Source organism: Netta rufina (genome assembly GCF_964035555.1).
Source record: "Netta rufina genome assembly, chromosome: 10".
Taxonomy (NCBI): Eukaryota; Metazoa; Chordata; class Aves; order Anseriformes; family Anatidae; genus Netta; species Netta rufina.
Window position 1 is genome coordinate 7,654,223 of NC_140133.1, and position 22,763 is coordinate 7,676,985.

At 52.2% G+C, this 22,763-nt stretch overlaps 1 protein-coding gene across 1 annotated transcript in view; it reads right to left on the bottom strand.

The window, feature by feature from the left end:
* Positions 1-22,763, bottom strand: part of BSN (bassoon presynaptic cytomatrix protein) — a gene marked incomplete at its 5' end in the record, with an annotated part of 69,050 nt that overhangs the window by 43,055 nt on the left and 3,232 nt on the right. The window contains one exon of the mRNA XM_084292525.1: positions 10,718-11,096. Within this exon, the coding sequence (XP_084148651.1) occupies positions 10,718-11,096 (379 nt within the window). The remainder of the gene's footprint in view (positions 1-10,717; positions 11,097-22,763) is intronic.

Genomic DNA, 22,763 nt, shown 5'->3' on the forward strand with positions numbered 1-22,763 from the left:
CCACACAAAGATTAAGCAAACAAATTAAAAAATGAATAAAATACAAACCATCACTGAACAGCTTTGCAACTAACCTTGGCCTGCCGTTACAGGCAGGGTGGTGCTCCCCCTGCCAGGTCCCCATTGCCCGTGTGCTCAGGGAGCCGCTGCCTCCTGGGCAAAGGCAAGAAACCCATGCCCGTGAGGGATCAAGGGGTGGCAGAGCCCCTTCTGCAGCCAGACCCTACGCTCTGATCCTGCCGGGGTGCCCCCAGCCTCTCCTCCCCAAGCCCCCGTCACAGCACGATGCTGCCCAGCCCTGCGCGCCTGCAGTGCCACAGCCCTGGGCAAAGGGACAAGTCCTTCCACTTCATTAGGGAATGTTTCTTGTGCGATTTGCTGCCTCACTAGCTCCTGTTTAGACAGCCTTTGTTCTCCGTCCGTGGGAGCACATGAAAGGTTCGGGCACGCAGATGTGCTTGGAGGACGCTTCGCTCCACATGTGGTCACGGGGCGCTGCGCAGAGCTTCCCCCCAGGGTTTTACCTCGTGAGCTTGCAGCATGGATGTGCTTTAAGTGCAGCTCCCAGCCCCGCAGCTGCAGGGCCTCGATGCGAGCCCTCGTGCTCCTGGGAAGCCCAATGGAGTGCTTTGCTTGCTCCGCTGCTGCTCCGGTACCCTGCGGCGAGGCATCCCAACACCGGGCGCCTCTGGGCCCTGAAACTTCTTTGACTCCTACAAAACTAAAACAGCAGCCTAGGAGGAGCGAGGGGCCTGCTGTCAGTGCCCAGAGCAGGGGGTTCCCTGGGCACGAAGGGGAAAGCTGGCAGCCCAGCCCCTGTTGCAATGCACAGGGGCTGCTCTCAACACGCAGCCTGAAAGCAGATTAACTTAGAAGCAGTCCCACTTTTCCAGCAGTAGTGTGGAACAAAACCCTCATTCATTTGCTGCACGGCTCCGATTTGCTGCTCCAAGCAGGCCCTGCTGCAGCCTCACCACGTGTTTTTGGTTCCTCTGGGATGCTCCTGAACGACCACAGCACCTGGAGGTCGCACCTGCAGCGCAGGGAACGAACCCAGTGAGCCTGAGTACCTCAAGGTCCTTTTAGGCATCAAGTTTTGCCCCATCTACAGACGTCACACAACTGATTTTGCTCTGTTTCGCTCGTTACAAGCCACGTGGGACAGAAGTTTTTAAAATGATACGGATAATCCTGGGTGCTGACATAAATAGCACGAAATATTTTCAGAGAGGGCCACAAAACAGCCATTTCTGCCTCCCATCCTCTCCAGACTAAAGTGGCCAAGTTATGCCTCATTTGTCCTGGTCCAATGCACTTTTTTTTTTCTTTTTTTTTTTTTTGAGAAAACCAGCTGGAATGAACAGCTTGGGCAAGGGAACAAACTGGAGTGGACCAATGCAGCAAAGCAAAATGCATTTTTATTGCCATGGATTAAATATGTAACCGATGCTCTTGCAGAACGTAAGGCCTGGAGACAGACAAGCCATTGCACAATACCTAAACAGAGTTAATTACTCAATTACTCCAGATAAACCTAAGTTCCCTGCCATGAATAATTCTCAGTCCAGCCAGCCACAGGACTGGTGAGGCACAGATCTATGGCTGTAGCTAAGATGCGAGCTGATGCGATGGCCCTGAGACACCCCAAAGCTGCCGTGACCTGCCCTTCGTTAAGAAGTCCTGACCCAACCGGCATCCTGCAAGAGTTCCTCGTGGTAGGGGATGATTTGGGGTGAAAAGGCTCATCCCACAACTCAAATTAAGAATAATAAAGAAAAGCAACTCTTGTTATTAAGCACTGGCCAAAGAAGCAACGACACAAGCTGCCCCCAGCTGAAATCGCTCGCACAGAAAATCACCGAAATTGCCTGAAATCACTCACACAGCCTGTGCCATTGTTTGGCTTTCCACGCTGCTCAGCAGATGCAGGTATCGAACAAATTAGGCAGACACAGAGCGAGGCAGGACTGGGTCATGTCCCCTCCTGCCCCTGCTGCATGTCCTTGGGCACCAAATTGGGTCCTTCCACCTCCCAGCAGTTGTGGGTTTACTGGGTGGGCACTAGAAGGGCGAATATTGGGGCTTAACCATCCTGACTGTCAGCGAGCAGTCCCAACACGTTAACCTACTACTTCCTTGCAGTTTAAGCCTGCTACTTGCTGTCCCTTTCCCCAGAGGACAGCCTGGGACTGGCGGTTCCCTACTGGGTGCATTTGTCTGGAGGAGCCATCCATGCACCAAGGCCACGAGGCGGTGACAGTCAGCTCCTCGCTGCAGAACGGGGCTCCTGCTGTCTCCAGGGCATCCCCTTTGGCACAGCTCATGGCCACGTGTGCCTCCAGGTCCTGCTTCCAGTGGGAACAGCCTTTTTCTGGTAGGGCTGCTATTCCCGTCCCAACGTACCAGGACACGGTGTGCTAGTCACCACCTGCTAAGTAAAAACCACACCATTTCTAACACAAAAATCTGCAAAGAATTCAAAGTGAACAGATAGCTGTACAGCCACGCCGCCGTTAATTGGATTTTCCTAGCTGTTATATACGCCTCCAAAAAGGGGGTGCTTAACTGCAAGCCCATCTACAACAGCAATCACCCCTTCCTCAAGGAAAAAAAATACTAACACATGCAAATGCAAAGCACGATTAAAACTGGGCATTCAAATCAAGATTTTTTTTGCGTGCCATGGAGATCTAAATCAAAAGACCCCAAAAAGATGCACAAACTCTTCATAGGAAAGCACCCCACTATGTCCTGCTAGCCTTGTTCTGCTCAGAGGACAGGCCGAGCCCTTGGTTACAGGTCTGGAAACTTCTCCAGAAGAGAAAAATGTAAAATAAAAATTGCTAGGTTAAAAAAATTATATCCCAGAAGCAAAACTTTCCTCTTTCTGGTCCCTTCATTCTTCTCCCACTGCTTCAGGGTGGGAGCCCAGCAGAGCCAGCCTGGACCAGGGACCTCAGCACCGGCATGTTGCGTTCGGGAGGAGAGCAGAGAGCTGCTCCAGCTGGAGATCCTGCAGAAGGCATGCAGGAGCTGAGAGCAACCAGCATCCAACAGAAGCTCACATTAACTTGTCAGGCGAAGAGAGGGGAAAAAAAAAAAGCTTCCCTTCCTTGATTTCTGATGAAAACATCACAGCCGTGACAGACAGCTACACATCTTCTGCCAGCACAGGCTCCATGACCTAAATGTTTCCTACTGCAGTCCAAGAGCTCAGTGCAGCCCCTCTGGGTGCTGAACACGCTCAGCACCTCCATCAGCACTGCCACCATGGCCAGAACAGGCACGGGACAGGCGGATGCCTTGTGCAAGCTGAGCACTGTGTCCGTCCTGACTAAACGTCCTGACTAACTTTGGTTTGCTCCAAGCTGCAAACGCCAACGAGGAACCACAGTGAGTGGACAGCAGGCTGCAAATGAGGGACGGAGCAGTGAGGGGGAAGCAGCAGGAGGGAGAGCATTCTGCACCCAAACCAACACCGCCTCCACGTGCTCACCCTTTGGGCCTCCCGGTGCTTTGTGCAGCGAGGAAGTGGCGGCGGAGCAGGAGGACACGGATGGAGGCTGGAGGAGGTGGGGGCTCCGAGTGATGGTGCTGGAGACCTTCCGAGGGCACCTCCTTCAGAGCCATCAGACCCCGGGACTTGTCACTGGGGACACGCTCCCAGCATCTGCACAGAGGGTTGCTTCAACGCGACCCCAGCCTCAACTAGGATTAATACCCAGGGTTACCTGTGGAAAGCAATACTTCAGAAGTGCCTGCGGATCTTTCTTCCTAATTCAATAGGACAATAACCATTGTCTGCTAACGGCATCCCAGAAGCCACTCAGAAGACAGATGGCAGCAGCGGCGTGCTGGCTTGGTGGCATTTTTCAAAGAGCTCTCAAATAGGAAAGCCACAATCATATCATCTGGAAAATTAATATGGCAGGGCAGAGCATAAGGTAGAGTTCGTAAAACCGAATTTCAGTGCATTAGCTGCTCCTGTGCTTGCAGGCCAAGCTCCACCAAGCACCAGGGACATAGCTGCTGCTCTCCAGGCCTGGCAGGCTTTGCAGCAGGGAGAGCACAGGCTGCTCATCGTGGGCAGCACGGACGCAGGCGTGCTCAAGGACAAGCCTCTCCCCACAATAAGCGTGTTCCTGATTGCTGAGGAATCCAGAGGCTCAGGGAATTCAACTCTTTGCCAGGTCCCTGGGTACCCTGTCACTGACCACTAGCTTTTAGCGAGACCTTCCCACTGGACCTGTGCTGCATCTGCTGGGCGCCGCGCTCTGCTCAAGACCTTCAGAGCACAGCGCAGCACCTTCCTGGAGGGCAGGAGCAAAGCGAGGTGTCCCCAAGGACAGAAAGGCCTGGTGACATGCCGGAGAGTGCAGAAGGGACCGAGCAGAGCACGTGTGGACCACAGCCGTGCTTACGCTGGTTTGGGAGGAGCTGTGGCCCCGAGGAGCTGCAGCCACATCTCCTCCCAGCTCTGCTGGCAGCAGCTCAGCACCTGCAGCTCCCCCTTCCCACATCTTCACGCACTGGTGTGCTGCACCAGGCAAAACCCTATTAAATCAACGCCCCCCTGGGGGCTCCCATTTGCTAGCCCCAAGCCCAGCCGTGGCCCCACGCTGCCAGCCTCTTGCAGTGATATACGTGCACACCTCTGGGCTTGCATCCTTTCCAGGGGACGTTTGCTGAGCCCACACATCTCGCAAAGCTGGGTTCTATGCAACGACAAGCTCCTCTGCTCTTTGGGGACAGGGCTTCAAACAGCTGCTTGCTTGCGGCAATTCAACGGGAAGAGCGCTGCCGCCGACTCCGCGAGCAGGCTGTGCTGTGACTGATGCAAACGCCGTCTGTGGCGCTCTGATAAGGACAGCGGATGATTCACAATAAGCCAGGCTTTGCTAAATGCATGAGCCCAAGCCTTTGTGCTTCTCCTTCCTTGTAGCAGCAGTACGGTGTGTCATGCTCAGAGGGGCGCGGGGCACCAAACCCCCTTCCCGCAGCACCGATGCGCGCCCCTGTCCCCTGCCAGCCTCCCCTGGCAGCAAGGAGCCGGCCAGCCCAGCCCCAGGGCTGCAGGCAGGAGGACGAGCAGGCAGCTGGAGGGAGCAGGAGGTCGGCGCTGGGCCTGCTTCCCATCCTGGGGGAGTTCCAACACACATTTCGTGCCCAAATGAAGCCCACCGGTGCTGGGTGCTGCCTCGCCTTCGCGCTCCGGCACCCAGCCACGCAGCTGGAACTGGCCCTGGGGTGCCTGGGAAGATGCCCGGGGGTGTCACAGGCAGAAACGAGCTCCCGGAGCCAGCAGAGCGCTGCCTTCCCCCAGCACCCACCCCCGGCTGTCGTAGCGCCATGCTGCATCCCTGCCTTAACTCGTTTCGACACACATTTAATCCCACAGACCTGCTGCGTGGTCTATTCCGATCCCATTAAGACCACATTTCCCTCTCTGAATTCTCCTACTGAGCCACTGCAACAACTTCGCTTTGATTTCCCTCGGAGAAAAAAAAAAAAAAAAAAGCCAAGCCAACGGCACAGCATATTTACAAGGCGAGCCAAATCCAGAGCTGAAAAAAATCCCACCCTTCGGCTGTCCTCGATCAAAAGGTTTGCAGTCTAGATAAGAGGGCGCTTCAATCAGAGCTCAATTAACCAGTTTTCATAGTCCAATTAGCACCACACCCCTCCGGTAAGTGCTGCCCAGGGGCCAAGCCTCACCTTATGTCTCAGACTGGAGGCAAAGCCACGAGCAAGGCTCCGTGAGCTTCAATTCCAGCTGCGAGGAGCACCTCGGCGGGTGTGACCTGCTGTTGTGATGCTTGCAGACACCTTCCTGCCTGCACGGGGCTATTTTTGGAAATTCCTGATGCTTTCACACTACCTAAATCCCCTTTTAGCCTGTAAGTACCAAAATGCAGCCGTGCCCCAGCAAGAGGCAGGAGGGTGGTTAGGAAGAAGCCAGCTCAGAAAACCAGGCTGGGTTTCTGGTGCGAGGAGCCCACATGGCTCTGTAAATAACCACGGCCATCAGCTAAAATTCAGGTCAAAAGAGATGCTGCTGGGCAGCACCCGGCACCCTCAGTGCTCCTCTCCTTTCCTCTCCTTCCCTCAGTGCTCCCTCCTTTCCTCTCCTCTCCTTTCCACGCTGGGACCTGCTGTTGGCTCCTCGGCAGCGGTACCGAGAGCACCGCCAGCCCCATTAGTCACCGGCCACCGGTTGGCCAAGCTGCTCGTGACATTTTCTTCGAGTGGATCTTTCCTTATTGGAGCCGTCTCTGCAGAGAGGAGCGAGAGGCAGAGCACGGGAAGGAACAGCCACGATTACTCACGAGCTTTTTTTTTTTGTTGGCTCCGGCTTGGACGGCAATCCATCGAGCAGGCAGCGCGCACGCCGCTGCAGGCAGCCCGCAGAAGCCCCTGCTCAGCCTGCAGCAGTGGCTGCAGAGGCAAGCAAGCCATTTATATTTAGAAAGCCTCGGCAAGTGCAAGTGTGCTGCTCTCCAGCTTCAGGCCAGCTGCTCTATTCAGTGCTAGCTGCCCCAATAAAAAAAGGGAGAGCAGAAATAAGTAAAAAACAAAAAGCCCAGCTAGGAGGTGCCGGCAGCACCTCACTGTGACGCTGCAGACCCGGGATGAAGGGGGGACTGGCATGCTCGGCGCACAGATAAGGGGATTAAGAGGTGAAGGTCATCAGCAAGGAAGGGAATGCGTGCACACAACCTGTTGGTCCAGGGAGAGAGATTCGGGAGGCCTAACAACATTTTCACACCAAAAAAAAAAAAAAAAGCATTATTCCCTGCAATCACATTCTGAGCTGGCTGAAGCGGTGCGAAAGCAAACAGCCAACTCGGGATCGAGCTAGCGTGGCTCTCCTTCCACCCAACGCTTTGGAAATTTCTCCTGGATCTGCAAAGCAACAACAACGACAGATTGATTTTTCTGGCTTTTCCTTCTTTGTGATGCAGCTACCTCAGAAGCCATCCCAAAACGGGGGACTTGACCCAGTGCCGTGTGCCTGGCCAGCTGCAGGGCGCGATGCCACCGCACTCACACCGTTTGGGCTCGGCGGCACCTTCACCTGCCAAAAAACACGCCGAGTGCAGCAATCGGCTTTCGGAAGAGCAGCACACCAGCACCTTCAGGATTCCTGCGGCTTTCAGCCTTCATTTTCTTTCTTTGTGAAGTGATTTGCTGAACCAACACAGCTGCTGCCTCCTCCCAGCACAGCCAGCTCGGGAGCCACCGAGAGCTTCTCCTGCGCTGCTGGAAGCCAGCCGCCGAGCTCCTCGTCCTCCTGACCACAGCTGGGGTGTGACAAAGGAAGAAACTTGGTGAGGGCCGTACACGTATAAACAAGCTCCTTTCGCTCAGGGGAAAAAAAAAAAAATCAAAATCTACTGAGTGCATCTGAATACCTCTGAAACTGCGTCTGATGAACACGATTTTAAATTGGAAAAAAGCACAACAGAAACATAAGGAAGAATGCAAGGATTCCCTACGATCCTAAAACACTCCCAAGCAAACCTATTAGATGTGAGCATCATTTCAACGCAAATTAAAGCACGTATTTTAATGCTGTGCCACTACTCTTGATTAAAATCAAAACCTTTTTTTTTTTTTTAAACAAACAAACCAAAAAAAAAAAAAACCCACATCATTTAGGATGGGGAGAAAATGAATTAAAAGCAACCTAAAAATAAAATTAAGACAATACTGAAGAAATACATTTCCCAGATTAGCAATGTGCTATGACACTTCAAACCCCCCAAGGAACAGATAGGATGCCTGCCTCCTCATTATACCAAACAGAGCAAATCCAATCAGATGAACATGCTGCGGGATCAGGCAGAAGCCACACGAACAGCATTACAAAGCAAAAGATGGAGAAAAAAGATTTTCTAAACCTATTGTACTAGCTCAAAACCGAGCTATTCACTCACAGAGGAGACAGCAGCAGTACCAGGGTGGTCCTGCAGAACAGCCTGACAAAAAAATAAATAAATCCTCAAAGCCAGAGGAAAATTAGGAAAAGTTTCAACGAGAAATTCTAAAATCCTAGCAGAGCATTAGGACCACAAGACTGCACTTGAAATACTCCATTTCCATTCAAAAGCCTATTTCATACATGGGAGCACGAGTCAACTGATAAATTTTACCACACTATTTCGTTACTTCTTCACATTTCACTTCCAGTCTTTAACGATGCTCTGGTAGCTCCCTGCTTCAAATTTCCCCAGGCTTAAAATAACCACCTAGCGAAGAGCACTGACCTTCAGAAAAATTAGTGAATGAATGGGAAAACTCGCACACCAGCACGCGACAGAACTGAGAGCTACGACAGCATTTATTTTGAGCAGGAATCTGATTAACTGCCTGTACAACTCCAAGCGACACAGAGAGGGGACAGGAACGTCTGTTTCCCCAGCCCCGCGAGACAAGAATGAGCTGATGCTCAAAGAAATGCAAAGACAACAAACAAGAAACCAAATGGGATATTTTTGCTCAGCAAGCAATCAGCTCGAGACACGCTGCTGCCAGACGCCAAGAGGCCAACTGCTCAGGAGCGATATAAACGCATGACTTGCCTTTAAAATAAAATGATCATCAAGCCATATGAAAAAAAAATAATGAAATAAAAGTGTCTTTTTTAAAAAACGTGCATCCTTTGGAGCATAAAGTAGCATCTAATTGCAGGGTTCAGGTGTTTTGCTAGGGGTACAGTGAGCCCTTGTCTGAGACATCTGCTTGAGAAGTGACAGGATGGAGCCTGACAGACTGCAGCTCCCACACACTAACCCTGCTGTTAGTTCTTTACGTGTGGGCATGCGTGTATTTTATAGATATTAAGACACGCCAAGCTTATACAAACACCTTATTTCAAGACCTTGTGGCTCCTGCAAGGGTTTCAGAAACCGCTACCCGTGGCTGCGCCACGCCAAGCAAGCGGCGGAGCTCTCATCTCACCATTCTTGTGGTTTCTGGCAGGCCACAGATTGTGCAGAAGGGGATGTACTGCGTAAAACAGTTTTTGTTTCCTTGGTTTCGGTTTTATTAGAAAATTTGACATTTCTGATGATTTAGTCCTGCTTATGAGCCTTGAAAGCAGAAAGAGAAGTTAGAAAGCTGTATCTACCCCAGCCATGAGTAGAGACGTGAACTATTCCTGTGAAAATGGATTTACCTGTAAGCAAACACAACTGGAAAATATAACCACAGGAAATCACATCACCAGAAACACCGTGCACCAACCTTGCTGCACCTGCTGGGCTTAAGGGATCAGGCAGGATAGAGGAAAAAGTTTTGTATGGAGGAGAGGCAGGCAGTGCAGCAGGCTCAGTCACCACCCTTGGAAGTGTTTGAGACCCAACTGGATAAAACCCTGAGCTACCCCACTCGATCTCTGCTTTGAGCAGAAGTCGATGAGATGACCTCTGGAGGGGAGGGATGCTCAGGAGCTGCTGCAGTGCCCCAGCTTGGGTAGGGCTCCCGGCTCCCCAGTACCACCGAGCTCCTGGTGCCCACCTCGAGCTGCGTGGCAGAGGGTACACGTGGCACTGACCCCAAAAACTCAGACAACAGCAGTGGTTTTAGCAGAGGTATGGATTTGAGAGCTGCTTCAGGCAAATGGCTCCACCTGTCCATGTCCCATCCCTGTGCCAAAACACCCTGGCTAGCATCTGGCTCACTCTGTTCTCTGTGGCTTTTCCCCAAATCCCTGCATTATGGAAGGGACCTTCCAAAGTTGTCTGGACGTGGTCCTGGGCAACCTGCTCTGGGTATCCCTGCTTGATAGGGGGCAGGGGTAGGACCAGATGGACCCAGAGGTCCCCGCCAGCCTCAGCCATTCTGCGACTGCCATAGCTTGACTCCTATCACCACGGGATACAGCAACCATGTAAACCTGCAAGCTGCCTCCCTTTCACCCTTTTCAGTGCCACCAGATCACTTCAGGCACCTTTCTGTGTCATTGGATGATAGCAGCAGAAGGAATACTGCAAATAAGGAAAGCAAGTCACCCCAGGCAGCAGCTGCTGTCCCCCCAGCAGCCAGTCCCTCGAAGAGGATGACAAAGCAAACACCTCCGCTGGACAACCCTTGGGTTGTGCTAATTGTGGTGAAGCTCTTGGGGCACCTGCAACAGGAATCCTGCAACCTCTACGGAGCCTTCTGCTGGGATCTGAGACCTTATCGCGATCTCCATGGAGATAAATGCATCTTTACAACAGTAAAAACCAACACCCAGCTGATTACCACTGGCCACTGAGGACGAGGAAGCCAGAAGCACTCCACTCACCCCAAAACCACCATCCCCCGTGGCATGCAGCACCCCAGGACTGCCAGCTGCTGCTCTCTTCACCCCCTGCTGTTGAGCCCCACGAGCTGAGGGCAACTTCACACGCATGGCCTCCTCGCAGCCACACACCTCAGGTCCCACCATGAAGCCAGAGATCAAACCTCAGGGCTAGGCTAGCCCTTCCCTTTAACTACCTTAACTCCCCCACGCCTCGTTACAGCAATTGCAGTTGTTATTGCAGTTACCCACTGAGTGGCCAGCAGAGAATTGCCCAACAGCAGTGCCTCTAACGCTCTGCAGCTGCCAAAAGCAAAGCTGCAATTTCTTGGAGGAAGGAAACCAGGACTGCCACGCTCCCTCACGACCCACAGAGCTTCCACCCTCCATAAAAAACGTGGAGAGCAGGGCTGGGGTGACAGGCGTTACCTCGGTGAGATGCGGGTTGGGGTTGAAGCCGCACTGGTTGCAGACCTTGCTGTGACACTGGGTGCAGGCGTTGTAGTTGGGCTGGCTGGGGGCAGAGGTGAGCTCCGTCGTCTTGCAGATGGGGCAGAGGGTGCTGCTGGGCAGGGGGGCGATCTGGGGCAGCGAGTAGGGCGAGGTGGGGGTGCTGCCCCGCTCGGGCGACGCGGAGGGCGAGCGCCCCGCTCTCTGGCCCCGCGCATCCACCTGGAGCATCCTCCGCTGTCCCTCCGCCTGCCCGCGGCCGCGCATCTCCCGGGGGCTTTCCGAGCCGGGTGCCAGCGAGGGGAAGGCAGACCGCTGTCCCGCCGCCTGGTCCAGCTGCTCCGGTCTCCTCGGCGTGCTGAAATGCCAGGAAAACACACAGCTGTGAGCCAAGGTTGAGCGATTTCTGCGAGCCCAGCCAACATCATACTCAACACCATCCCCCGAGCACCCTCTCCTTCCCCAAAGTCCCGGCTCAGCTGGTGGAGGCAGAGCAAAATTTTTTCCCAAACGAGGTAAATTGCTCAGGTCGGCAGAAGGATGCGCTTCATCTTACAAAACAGAGCATGACTTGAACTTTCCCTTACGCAACCGAGCGGCGATGCAATTGAATTACTCCACGCACTCGGCGCTGAGCGCTGGGCACAAAGTTGCACAGAAGATGCCCGTGGGCAGCCTGGAGGCTCCCTGCAAGCACCCCAGCAGGAACCAGCAACCCCCAGGATGGCTGAAATATGCTAAGCAGCCCCCTCACAACCCACGTTTTGGAGCCTTTTAAGACCAAAAAGAGACTTATCTATGGAAGAACACCACCTGAGGAAGGCCAAGCCCTGAGAAAAGCAGCAGTGGGACGCTCGGGGAGCTGTGCCTGTGGCAACCCCTCCCTTACACCTCCCTTCCCCAGAAGACATGGGAGTTTTAACTGCTAGGAGCAGCTCTCCTGGTACTCCCAAGGACAGCACTTAAAGAGCTTAATGGCTCTGTGCTGGCGCCCAGCCTCCCCCCTTGTGGGGCAGCCCAGGTGCCGGATTTAACCCGTGCCAGAGCACGGCCCTGCGCCCTGCACACCCCGACCCGTGCCTTGCTGCGCTGCTCGGAGCCCAGGGCGCTTTGCTTGCAAGAATGCCTCTGTGACAGGAGTTTATGTAATTATTCTGCTGCCTAAAAGCCCTGGGATCTGGTGCACGTGCTCACCGATAACGCCCACAAATGTTTCTCAAGAAGGCAGAAGCCTCGGTGCCCTTCCTACCTGTCATCTGCAGCTGTTAAGGAAAAACATTACCCCGAATCTCAAATGTAATAAATTTACCATTTATCCACGCGGGGTATGACCTTAAGAGGGTTTAAAAAGGGAACTTAAATGCATAAAACTAATGAAATTCAAAGTCCATGTTGCCACAGTAATAGGAACTCAGATGAAAATAAATATTAAAACAGCACTTTGGGAATTTGCAGGCTGAAATCCCGTTCTTGCAAGGAGGAACCACGCAATAAAGCAAGGCAATAAGGGAGGAACTGAGCTGCTCCAGGCTGAAGAGCAAAGAGCAGCACTCACGCCATGCTGGGTTTGGGCTGGGTCGGTTCCTGATCCAGGAAGGCGAGTGGAAACGGCGCAGTTAGGCGGTTATCACCCCATTTTGCAGCTGGAGCTAGCAGCACTCACAGCCTGCCTAATTTAGCTCGAGTGCCTTTCTCATCAAAACAGAAAGTGCCGTCCTGGCTCCTCTCCTCCGCCCAGGTGCAAGGAGGTGCGGGCAGCAGCCCCACGGCCCCCCGGTGATGTACAGCCACCCCGGGCAGGGGGGGTACCCCCGTGCTGCAGGCCGGGCTCTCACCTGTGCCACCCAACGCGCCCGTGATGTTTTAGGGCCAAAAGGGAGCCGCCTGCTCTGTCAGATATGGCTCCTACACACAGGGTCAGAAATTAACTGTAAGCCTGGGAATATGAACCTGGACCCGGCACGGCTGGTGTTTATAGGGTCTGACCCAAAGGGGAGGCCTACAGGACCACCGAGTCCCATCCCCAAAGCAGGGCCCTAATTGACTCGCAGGACAGCATGCACCTGAGAAGCTACTGGCCATGTCCGTGCTGCCTTGCTCCAGCCCTTCTACCCCAACACCCCCTCCAGGGGTCTGGCCCGAGGCAGGGCACCTCTCCTGGGCAGATGCCAGGCTGCTAACCGGTACCAAAGGAAGCCCCCTCCTGTGCTGCTCACAAGAAATTGCACCGAGGTGCCTTAATAAGGCAGGATTTCACCCATCTGACGGGGGCTGTTTGGCTTTTGCACAACCCTAATTGTTTAATCAGAGCACCGGGCAAAGCCAAATGTCTCCGCAGACTCCAAACATTCATCACCACTTTCACTTTCATCGAGAGTTATAATTTTGTCCAGGAAAAAAAAAAATCAAGTGCCTTTGACTGGGCTCATTAAGAATTACACCACCGAGGTTTCCATTTATTCCACTGCCCACTAATGAGTTATCAATAGGAGGTCAGACGAGCGGTTCTGTTAATCCCCTGTGCCAGAGCCCCCCTGCCTGTCGGGGAGGAGGGTGGGCAGGGGGAGCACCATCGGGACCACGAGGAGCATAATGAAGGCTGGGGGCAGAACGGCTCGCCACAAACCCCGCTCAGTGATGCACGATGTCACAGCGCCTCTGATTTATTTATTTATTTTTAATCTGTCTGTTTTTTCCCCTCAGTAAAAATGTCAGCTTTTCATTGAAATAACAAGAATCGGGGAGGCTTTAGAAATAAAGCACTATTTACAGCCAAAACAAATGTTAGACTTGCAGCGTGCTGGTTAAAGTTCAATTTCATAAAAAAATGATTTGCCATAAGCCCAACTTCTGACAGCACGGCAGCTTCTGTGAAGAGATGTCATCAGCTTTAGGAAAAGATGAAAACAACACAATAAAATAGCACTGGATTGCCATCCCTTCCCATTAAATCGGCACAGCCTTCTTGTCTGGGAATTCCTCGCTTTAAGTAGAAGGGAATTTGCTCTAATTTAACTCAAGTAGGCTCATTGCAGCCACTAAATTTTTGCAGACGAGACCCAGGCCTGAAACCAGTATCCCAAGGTGCATCAACGGGTCCTTGGCATGCAGCTTTGCCACCGCTGCCAGCACCTTTGCTGTAAGGCCATGCACTAATGACAGACAGAAAATGGACACCGTGGCTGTTAACGCAGCCTGCCGGCGGCACCTTACGTGGGAAGCTCGGAGAGAAGAGCAGCAGCTCTCCCCTAGCCCCAGCCCCTACCTGCCACTGCTCACCCTGCTGGGCACCAGCTCCCACCTCCGCAGCAGGAATCCTGTCCACAGGGGGCTCCGAAGCACTGGGTATGTCTGTGGGAGAGATCTCCCAGCTTCAGATCCGCACCGACGATGAGCGAGCAGGGACGAGCAAGTCTCCTGTGCTAGCAGAAAAAAAGAGGGACCCCAAATGACTGTTCCCCTGCAATAAAACCAAGGTGAGGAGAAGAAAAACCCAGAGAAGGCATGAGAGGGGGAAACGTGCAGATGCTTCCAGCCGCAAGATGGAGGCTTGGTTAACAATCAGGAATTGGAGCTGCTCTGCTACGAGCACGGATTTGACCTACTTGGTTTGACTGAAACCTGATGTGAGCACTCACGTGGCTGATTTTAAGAATGGGTGAACAGAGCCTATTTAGGAAAGAAGAGGTAGCTGAACAGGAGGGGAATTGCACTCTAGGTGAAATGGCGCTGGTTTTGAGTTGCTTGTGACGTAGAGAAAAATGATTTCTAGTGCCTATGGTTCAGCACAGGAATTGCATAGGATAATACCAAATTTTAGTTGGAATATAATACCTATTGCCAGGTCAGATGAGAAAACGGGGCGTGCAACCTTTCAATAGGTAAACAGAAGAAGAACTGCCTGACAGGGAGGGCCTACGGTCTGGGCTTTGTGCACCAAAACCCTCACACTAGCGCTGCTGAAACATCTGCAGAGCTCAGGAACATTGCTGCCGACAGCTTCACGGCTCTGAAGGCTCCGCGTCTGACACGGGGAGTTCTGGACTAGACTCTGCTTGGACAAAAAAAAAAAAGCAGTTATAGAATTAAAAATCAGCACTGTCTTAAACACAGCTGCCCCTGGCTCAATTACGCTGATGTCCACACCCGATGAAGTCCAGGCTGGAACTGTGGATGATGGAGGGTTTAAGACCAGCGAATGCCACAACACAATTCCGCTCCAGAGGTCAGGGGAAAAGACTGCAGAAGAGAAGACATGAAACGGTGACTGGGAACTGTCAGAAGGGATTTTAGTAGATGCTAACACAAGCACTCTCGTGAAAGGTCGTGGTGTGTAATGAATTACTTTTGTGAGCAGTGGAAAAACCCAGTTCTCCTGCAGCTTCGTGCTCCAGGGCTGCTCAATCCCTGTCAAGTAAGATGCAGCTTCTGCCAGGCACGCTTCCTGGGACTGAGCACCACAGACGTGCCTCTCCCCATGCTTAAGAACGTGCTCTAGCCCCTGCGCAAGGATTCCCTTCATTGGGGCAAGCATTTGGGCCCCCCAAATGCCTTCCTTCATAGCCCATACAGGGACACCCCATCCCTGTGTGACCCCAGCCTAATGCACCAGCCCAGAGACCTTCCCGGGGGAGTTGCGTTTGCACCAGGAGGACGTGCAGCCAGAGCCCTGGAGGCATTCAAGAGATGCATGGATGTGGCACCAGGGGATGTGGTTTAGCAGTGAGACTTGGTGGGCCAGGCTGGTGGTTGGACTGGGTGATCCAAGGCCTTTCCCAGCCCAACCAGTTCTGGAATTCTCCCAGCGCAGCCTGCAGGCCAGCTTTCTGCCCCTCCTGCTCTGGGGATGCTGCGGGCCAGGCGTTAAAGCAAGCTGCTGCCTGTGGAGCTTCTCTGTTCATTGTAGGATTTGGAAGGTCTGCAAGAAACGATGAAGAGCCCTGCTGCAAAGCAAGATGCGGGCCTGTTACCCACACAAGGGGGAATACAGAGAAGGGGTGGCAGAAAGGGGTCTGCTGTCCCCAGAAGTCACAGCGAGGTGCCAGCTGACACCCACCCCACCCGTCCGATTCCTACCTGCCTGCTCAGCGCCTCCATACCCCTCCTGGGTCCAACTGATTCCTGCAACCAAGTCATTTGTGCATCACTAAAACCATGTAATTTAGAAAGGGTGGGGACAGCCTTGAAAATACCGTGCCCGCCAGAAGTGGTGAGCGTGGCGGGCAGAGCACACGTCCAAGCAGCACCTCGCCCCTCCGCCCCCACCCGCTTGCTCGGCTTACATTTCCCAGCTCAGGCCCCACAGGAAAACCCAAGACCTTTGTCTTGTTCAGAAGCTGAACCGTGGCACGTAACTAAGGGATTTTTATGGCACATGGTTTACGATAGCTTATCTTGTAAATCTGCAATTACACGATTCCCCCTCTCAAGTCGCTCTGATTTTAACAGCAGCCACGTGAGCGACTGTGGGGCTGTCGGCCGGTCCCGACGGCAAGGCAGCATCCAACTTCAGCACCAAAACTGCCACCAGGGACTTGAAATGACAGTGACCAGGTCAGACACAGCTTCAGTATATTCCCAGGATGGAAAAAACAAATACACGACTACTGCAGGATTTAAATTTAAATCAAAGAAACTCAGAGACGGCGAGAAAGGTTGTTAAAAAGAAGTTAAGAGGCAGCAGCTGAAAGGGTTAGAAAGGAAAGTTTCTGTGGCTAAGGATGCTACAGGAGCAAAAAACAAACCTTCAAAAAACAAAAGCTTTATCTTTGTGAGGAAAAATCCCAAACCAAACAAATTCTGGCAAACTGCATTTAAAATGCTAATAAAACAGAGAGAGAAGCCCTTGAGAAACAGCTTGCGAACTGGGCCAAAAAAACAGAGAATTTCCAAAACTTCAGAAATGGGAAATCTGCCAGAGAACCTATCAAGCCGGAAGATGATTGAGTTGCAACAGAAATATTCAGGGAACACAAGAATGAAAGAGAAGATGAATCCAAGCTTTGCAATGCTGTTGGCTGAGGAGAAATTTAAGGAGGTTCCTGCATCAGAAGTGTTTTATATACAGGGTTAGTCTGAAAAACTGCCTCAAGAAAAGTGTCAGTAGGAGAAATGTTAGGACAAAAATCAATGAAATGAATAATAACAAATCACTGGGGCTCGGCAGAACGCACCTACGAGTTCTTCAGGAAATCAAATACAGAACTGCTGAGCTACCAGCGTGCTGCACAACCGATTGCTTAAATCAGTGCCAGCATCACAAGTGGGAAGCGCTGAACACGCCACCCATCGCCAGGAGGGCTCAGCAGGTTCTGGGGCAGCACAATCCAGCAGGATGGCTGCGTGCACCCGCCAGGCAGATCACACCGCAGTAAGGACCGGATCGGGAGGCACATGGAGGAACAGGCCCAATGGCAACCAACAAGCTCTCAAAAATTCACAGCTCACGGATCCGGAGGATATTGGTGGAGAAGTCAAGGCACAAACGAGGTGGACAGCTTGAGAAGGGCCCTTCCGCCTAGCAGACAGCTTTTGGCAAAGTCAAAGGATCTTACAAAGAAAGAATGAAAGAAAAAAAGAAGTAAAATATCATCAAATAAGAGGAAACGGTCTTGTGGATTAACAGCTGAACAAGGCTTAGGAAGCTGAGCACGGAGGTGAATGGTCAGGTTTTGACAACTGGTGATACAGAGTGGGAGAAATGGGGTATGCTCTGAAACGTCCTGGGAAGGAGGCAGACAACGAAGGGACAAGTTTGCTGATCTACACAAATTTATTCAGAGTATTCAAAGATGAAACTGAATGCCAAAAGCTTCAGAAGGCTCTCCTGAACTTGATGTCTCGTAACGGCGTGACAGGTGACATCCAAGGTCAGGAAATGCAGAGCAATGCACACGAGATGAGACAGCCATAACCACGCGCAGCAACGGGCTCCGAACGAGGCACTGCCACTCTGGGAAGAGTTCTTGGAGCTGTTTTGGACAGTTCTCAGAAAATGTCAATTTAATGCTCATCAACAAATATAGAACGTTCTCAAAAAAAAAAAAAAAAAGATACACAATTAAGTTATTTTGGGAAAATCACATTCTGGAAACCAATTCAAACAGAAGAGCAGAGGCAGCCTGCCTGTTCCCTTGACTTGCTGCTGGCTTCCCCCCCCCTGGAGAGCGGCACAGAAGTCTGTTTTTGCAAGGCTCCCTTTTGAGCTGCAGGCTCGATGCAGTCAAGGACCTGGAGGGGTTTCTGCAGCTCTTGGCCTGCCGTGGGGAAGTGCCCCAATGGGGATAGGGGCTCGCTGCTGCCGGGCACTGAGGGACCTGGCCGGAGGTCTGGCTCCATCAGGACTGCGTTCACGGTCCCTTCCACAGCCCCCCTGGCAGTGGTGGGTTCGTATCCTGTCACTCAGAAGCCAGGAAGGCTGCAGGGACCTTTTTTGGATGAGTTCCACCTGTGCTCCAAAATTAAAAGCTGATGCAAAAAATGTATCATTATCCATCTCCATGACAGCTCGAGTCAACCGAGCTGAGCTCGGCATGAGAAACAACATTCATTTCAGGCACAAAAAATAGGAAGAGAAGCACTCCTAAAAAAAGAGGCAGTAATGACTTACCAGAAAGGAACCAGTGTAGATTTTTAGAGAAAGGAAAGGAAAGCTTACTAAAACAGCCCCGGTGCCTCCGATACAAGAGGAAATGAGGATGGCGTGCTGCGGGGAGGTGGACAGCTCCGGGTAGCTGCAGCGAGCCCCAGCCTGAGAGCCCGACTGCTGGCCTCCTCTGTGCCCAGGCAAACAAAGTGCTACACCCAACATTTCTGTGTGCCTCTGTGAAAAATGCCCCCTGCACCATCCCGCAGCTGTGTCTTTGCACCTCGCAGCACCTCCTCCATCACAGAGTCATCCCCTCGACTTTTCCCTGTGCTGTTCAGGTCCTCAACCAGCCTTGGTTGCCTCAGGGTACCAGGAGAGCTGATGCCTTGTGTGGAGGAGCCATCAGGAGCAGAGAGCGTTTGGGCACGAGACTGAGCAGGCAGGGATCGCCCCGTGCCCCCTGTGACTGCTGCAGGGCGCAGGGCTGTTTGCCCACCTCAGGGCAGCGCTGCCTGCAGCTCTCAGGTGGAAGCCCAGCCACCAGCAGCAAACCCCGCTCAGAATTAATAAACGTTTGTGTGAGCAAATGTGGTATTTGCAGCAGGAAATGAAGCAAAACTAAAGGATAACACGCTAGCTATGCCGCTAGGAGTATCAACCTCAGTATCTCAGGCCGTTCAGTTTAAACGTGCTTCTGAAACTGGAGTCTGAAGTTCCCCCACCAAATCCTTTACAGGATAAAGGAAAAACATCATTTACCCAGGTTTCACAGGCTCTTTGAGACACTTTGTCCCCGCACGCACCTCAGACCAGGCCACCTGTCCCCAAACGGACAGCCTCACCTGCCCATTGCATGCCACCATCCTCGCAGCCCTCCTGACCAGCCGTCAGCCCTGCAGGACGGGAAGCAGGTGAAACTCAAGGCGAAGGAGTTTGCTCACTGAGAGAACTGGATTCCAGATGCAGCCGCCTTATTACTCCACAAAGCAGCCATTTGACTTGGTTTCTATGTTTCGAAGAAAAAACCCCACATGATAATTTGTTAATTCAGAGTGTTTTGGATTGCATTTCTAGTTAATAATAAATAAAATTAAGCTGGCAATTATTGACACTGGTTTGATGAAACCGAGTTGTAGGGCCAAGAGGAATCAGATCCTAATCTAATAACCAGTGCAGCTCGGAGATGCTTCAAGACAAGAAAGGCAGATAAGACAAAGTACAAGAGGAATACTGAGGGAGTTGCTTGAGTTTTCTCCCGGAGTGATGTTTCTGGACACCTTTTTTCTCCCAGGCTAAGGTAAACTATGGCTCATGACTTAGGAATACGGTCCATTGTCCTGGTTCAACAAGACCTGGTGTTCTATCATAATTTGGTGTAACCAGTCAAAACCAAGGCTAATAAAGGTAACGAGGGGTAAGCAGGCTTTGGCTGCTCTGAAAAAGGGCCACATGGGGAGTTCAAAGCACAAGGATGTCCAGGTGCTACCTGAGCCCCAGGCACGGACCTAGCACTGAGAGGAGAGCAGAACACGAGGTGCGCTCAGGGCACCCCAAACGTGATGCACATGGAAACAACCTGCCCGTCCCCACCTGCAGGATTTCCAAGCAGACACAGCTTGCAGAAAGAGGGGAAAGGGAGAATGCTTGGAAAATTCCACTCTTTGGGACTAAACAGCTGCCCTACCTAAATAAAACGGGTCAGCCAGGGTAGGCACTGAGCAGCACAGAATGCTTTACAGCGATGTATGCTGAATCCAGCACTGCCTCCTCGCGCAGACCAGCGTCAGGAGTATTTATGGCCCCGACACGACGTGCTCCAGCGCTATCTGCTGCAGACATCTGCCACCTTCGTATCGGCGCGGACGCAGCCCGCAGGTCTGCTCGGAGAGCAGGCGGACATCCATCTCCCCACGCTCCCCAGTGACGCTGCTGGAAGGCAGTGAGAAGAGCAGAGCAGGTCGGCAAGGGCAGCAGGCCAAGGAAGCGTTTCCGAGCCCTGCCAGCTCCTCGCCCCGATGACGGTGCAGTTTCTGTGCTGGGAGCGGGTGAAAGGAACCCAAATTCCAGTGGATCATCATCGGTGGGCCGGAGACAAAGCTGATAGGGAGGTGAGTGAAAAATCTGCATGTTTCAAAGAGAACATGTCCTAGAGGTGGTCATACCAGGACAAACAGGACTGTGGTCACACGCACCTGGCAGCCCTCGCCCCGATCACCTGCATTTTCCTGATACTAGACAGACAGGACTGAAAACCAAGAAAATACAACATCTTACAAAAAAATCCATCCAAATTCTGATCTGCCAGAGGAGAGAAGAGAGGATTAATGTGATTCTGCTCCTTTCTTTTGTGCTGGAGAAGAGAGCCCAGGAAAAGCTCGCTGGAGCTCAAGCAGCGGCGCTGCCTTGGCTGTGCAGGGGCCTGAAGGAGGGCCCGCACCGCACACCACCGCCTCTCACCCGCATGCTTGGCAGCCACGAAGCTGAAGATTCACAGGGCAGGCACACGAGCAGAGGGGAACACACACAAGGAAACAAAGTGCTTGCGAAAACCCTGCCTTCCCTGCTCCGGCCTAGCAGGTCTCTGGGACAGGCCCAAGTAAGCCACGCGTTTCGCCACGGACAGAGCCCAGCCCAGAGCTCCTGTTCTGACCACACTTCTCTCGTAGCCCTGCTCACCACCAGCACAGGTCAGGGCAGCAAGCTCAAAGTGCCATGGAAAGCAGCACTGTGCTACGGGTTCTTGAAGCAGGGACTCAACTGATGCCAACGGCGCAACACCCACTGCACAACTAAAGCCGAAAAAAAGGACCCGCTCCATGCCAGGCTCGGGGATTACTGCCAAGCACAAGGGGTACATCAGGACAGGAGTGCCAGCCCCACACCACTACTACCTCTTTCCATGGGGACTTCTTGGGCAAGCCACTGGGGGACGAGGCTGTGGGTAGGTGGCAGGATGAGTGTGCCAACCTGCTGCCACCCGCGGTGACACCACGGCAAACCCACAGCAAACAGGTACCTGGTGGCAGAGCTGCTCGGGGTGGGCTTCAGCCCACAGACCTAGCTAAAATCCAGCCTCCCACCTCAGCACGTGCGCTCATCACATGGCCTGGCAGCACTGCAGGCGTACCTGAGAAGGCTTCAAGGCATTGGCACTTATTTTGCCACTTGGCCTTGGAGCGTAGTTTATAAAGAAAATAAAAAGAAAAAAAAAAAAAAAGAAAAAAAAAAGACCCCCCCAACCAAATAACGATTTGTCTCCCTAAGAAGATTAATAGGTGCATTTAAAGAAATCAGTCTGTAGGCTTAATGAGAAAGAGGCAGCGAAATCCTAAATGTGAGACCTCCTACGGTTTTTCAGTCCAGCTGTACAATCAAATAATAGTTTATGTAACTGGGATTGGAACAAAATAAATTAAAAGTAATTTCATGTTTCATCAAAGGAAAAAGTACAGTTCATAGTCAACGTGGAAAAAGATCTAGCTCGGAACTGCATTTTCCCCAACCCCTTCATAAGCTTCGCATTACCAGCCGATTTGTTTCTTTCAAAAAAGCAAAGCAAATTACCAAGTCCCTTAAGAACTTACTATGCATTTTCAAATTCCAACTAGTCCTACTCTGTAACTCATAGCTTCACATATCAGTCACTGAAATGTTTTCTCGAGGAGATGAAAGAAAAAAATATGCTATGCTTTTCCTGTTTTTCCCATGCTGCAATTTGTGTTGCTTTTTTTTTTCTGGTAAAGAAAAAAAAATGTTAACAGCTACAACATGTCAATCTTCGAAAGTAATTCCCATATATAGTTTCATCCCTTCACAGACATTAAATACAGCAAAATCTCTTTGTGCTCCTCACGTCTCGGCTGACGAAGGGAAGCAGCACGCTACAGGCTCTTTCCCATGTGGGGGAGCCCGCTATGGACCCAGGTGTGCTGACAAGAGGGACGGGAACCCTTTGAACTCATTAAACAGCATAAGAGGACACCTATCATTGACTTGATGCTCACGTACGGCTCCCAAGGAGTAGAGCACCCTGAGGAGGGCAACCCCAAGAGCACGTCAGGGGAGGTCACGCACACTGAACACCCCCTAACAAAGCTCAAACTCCGTTATAAAGCCAAACTCCCAATTAAATTCCCTCATTTTCCAGGCTACGTGTTTGAGACGTGCCGTGGTTGTGCCAGCAGCCCCCGTGAGCCAGGAGCCCCCTTCCTGCAGCTCACGTCAGCCCCGGCTCCCCTGGAGCTCCTCAGCGCTCACCCCACGGCCACGGGCAGGCAGTGCTCCTGCTCCCAGCGGGATGAAAGGCAAAATGCTGCTCGAGGGGAAGTCAAAACCAGGTCCAAAGGTAGCTCTCAGTCATCAACGTCTGGCCTCTTGAAGTCTCTCTGCCTCGGCAGGCCAGCATACATTTCTGTGGCTGCACTGTGCCGGGCCTGA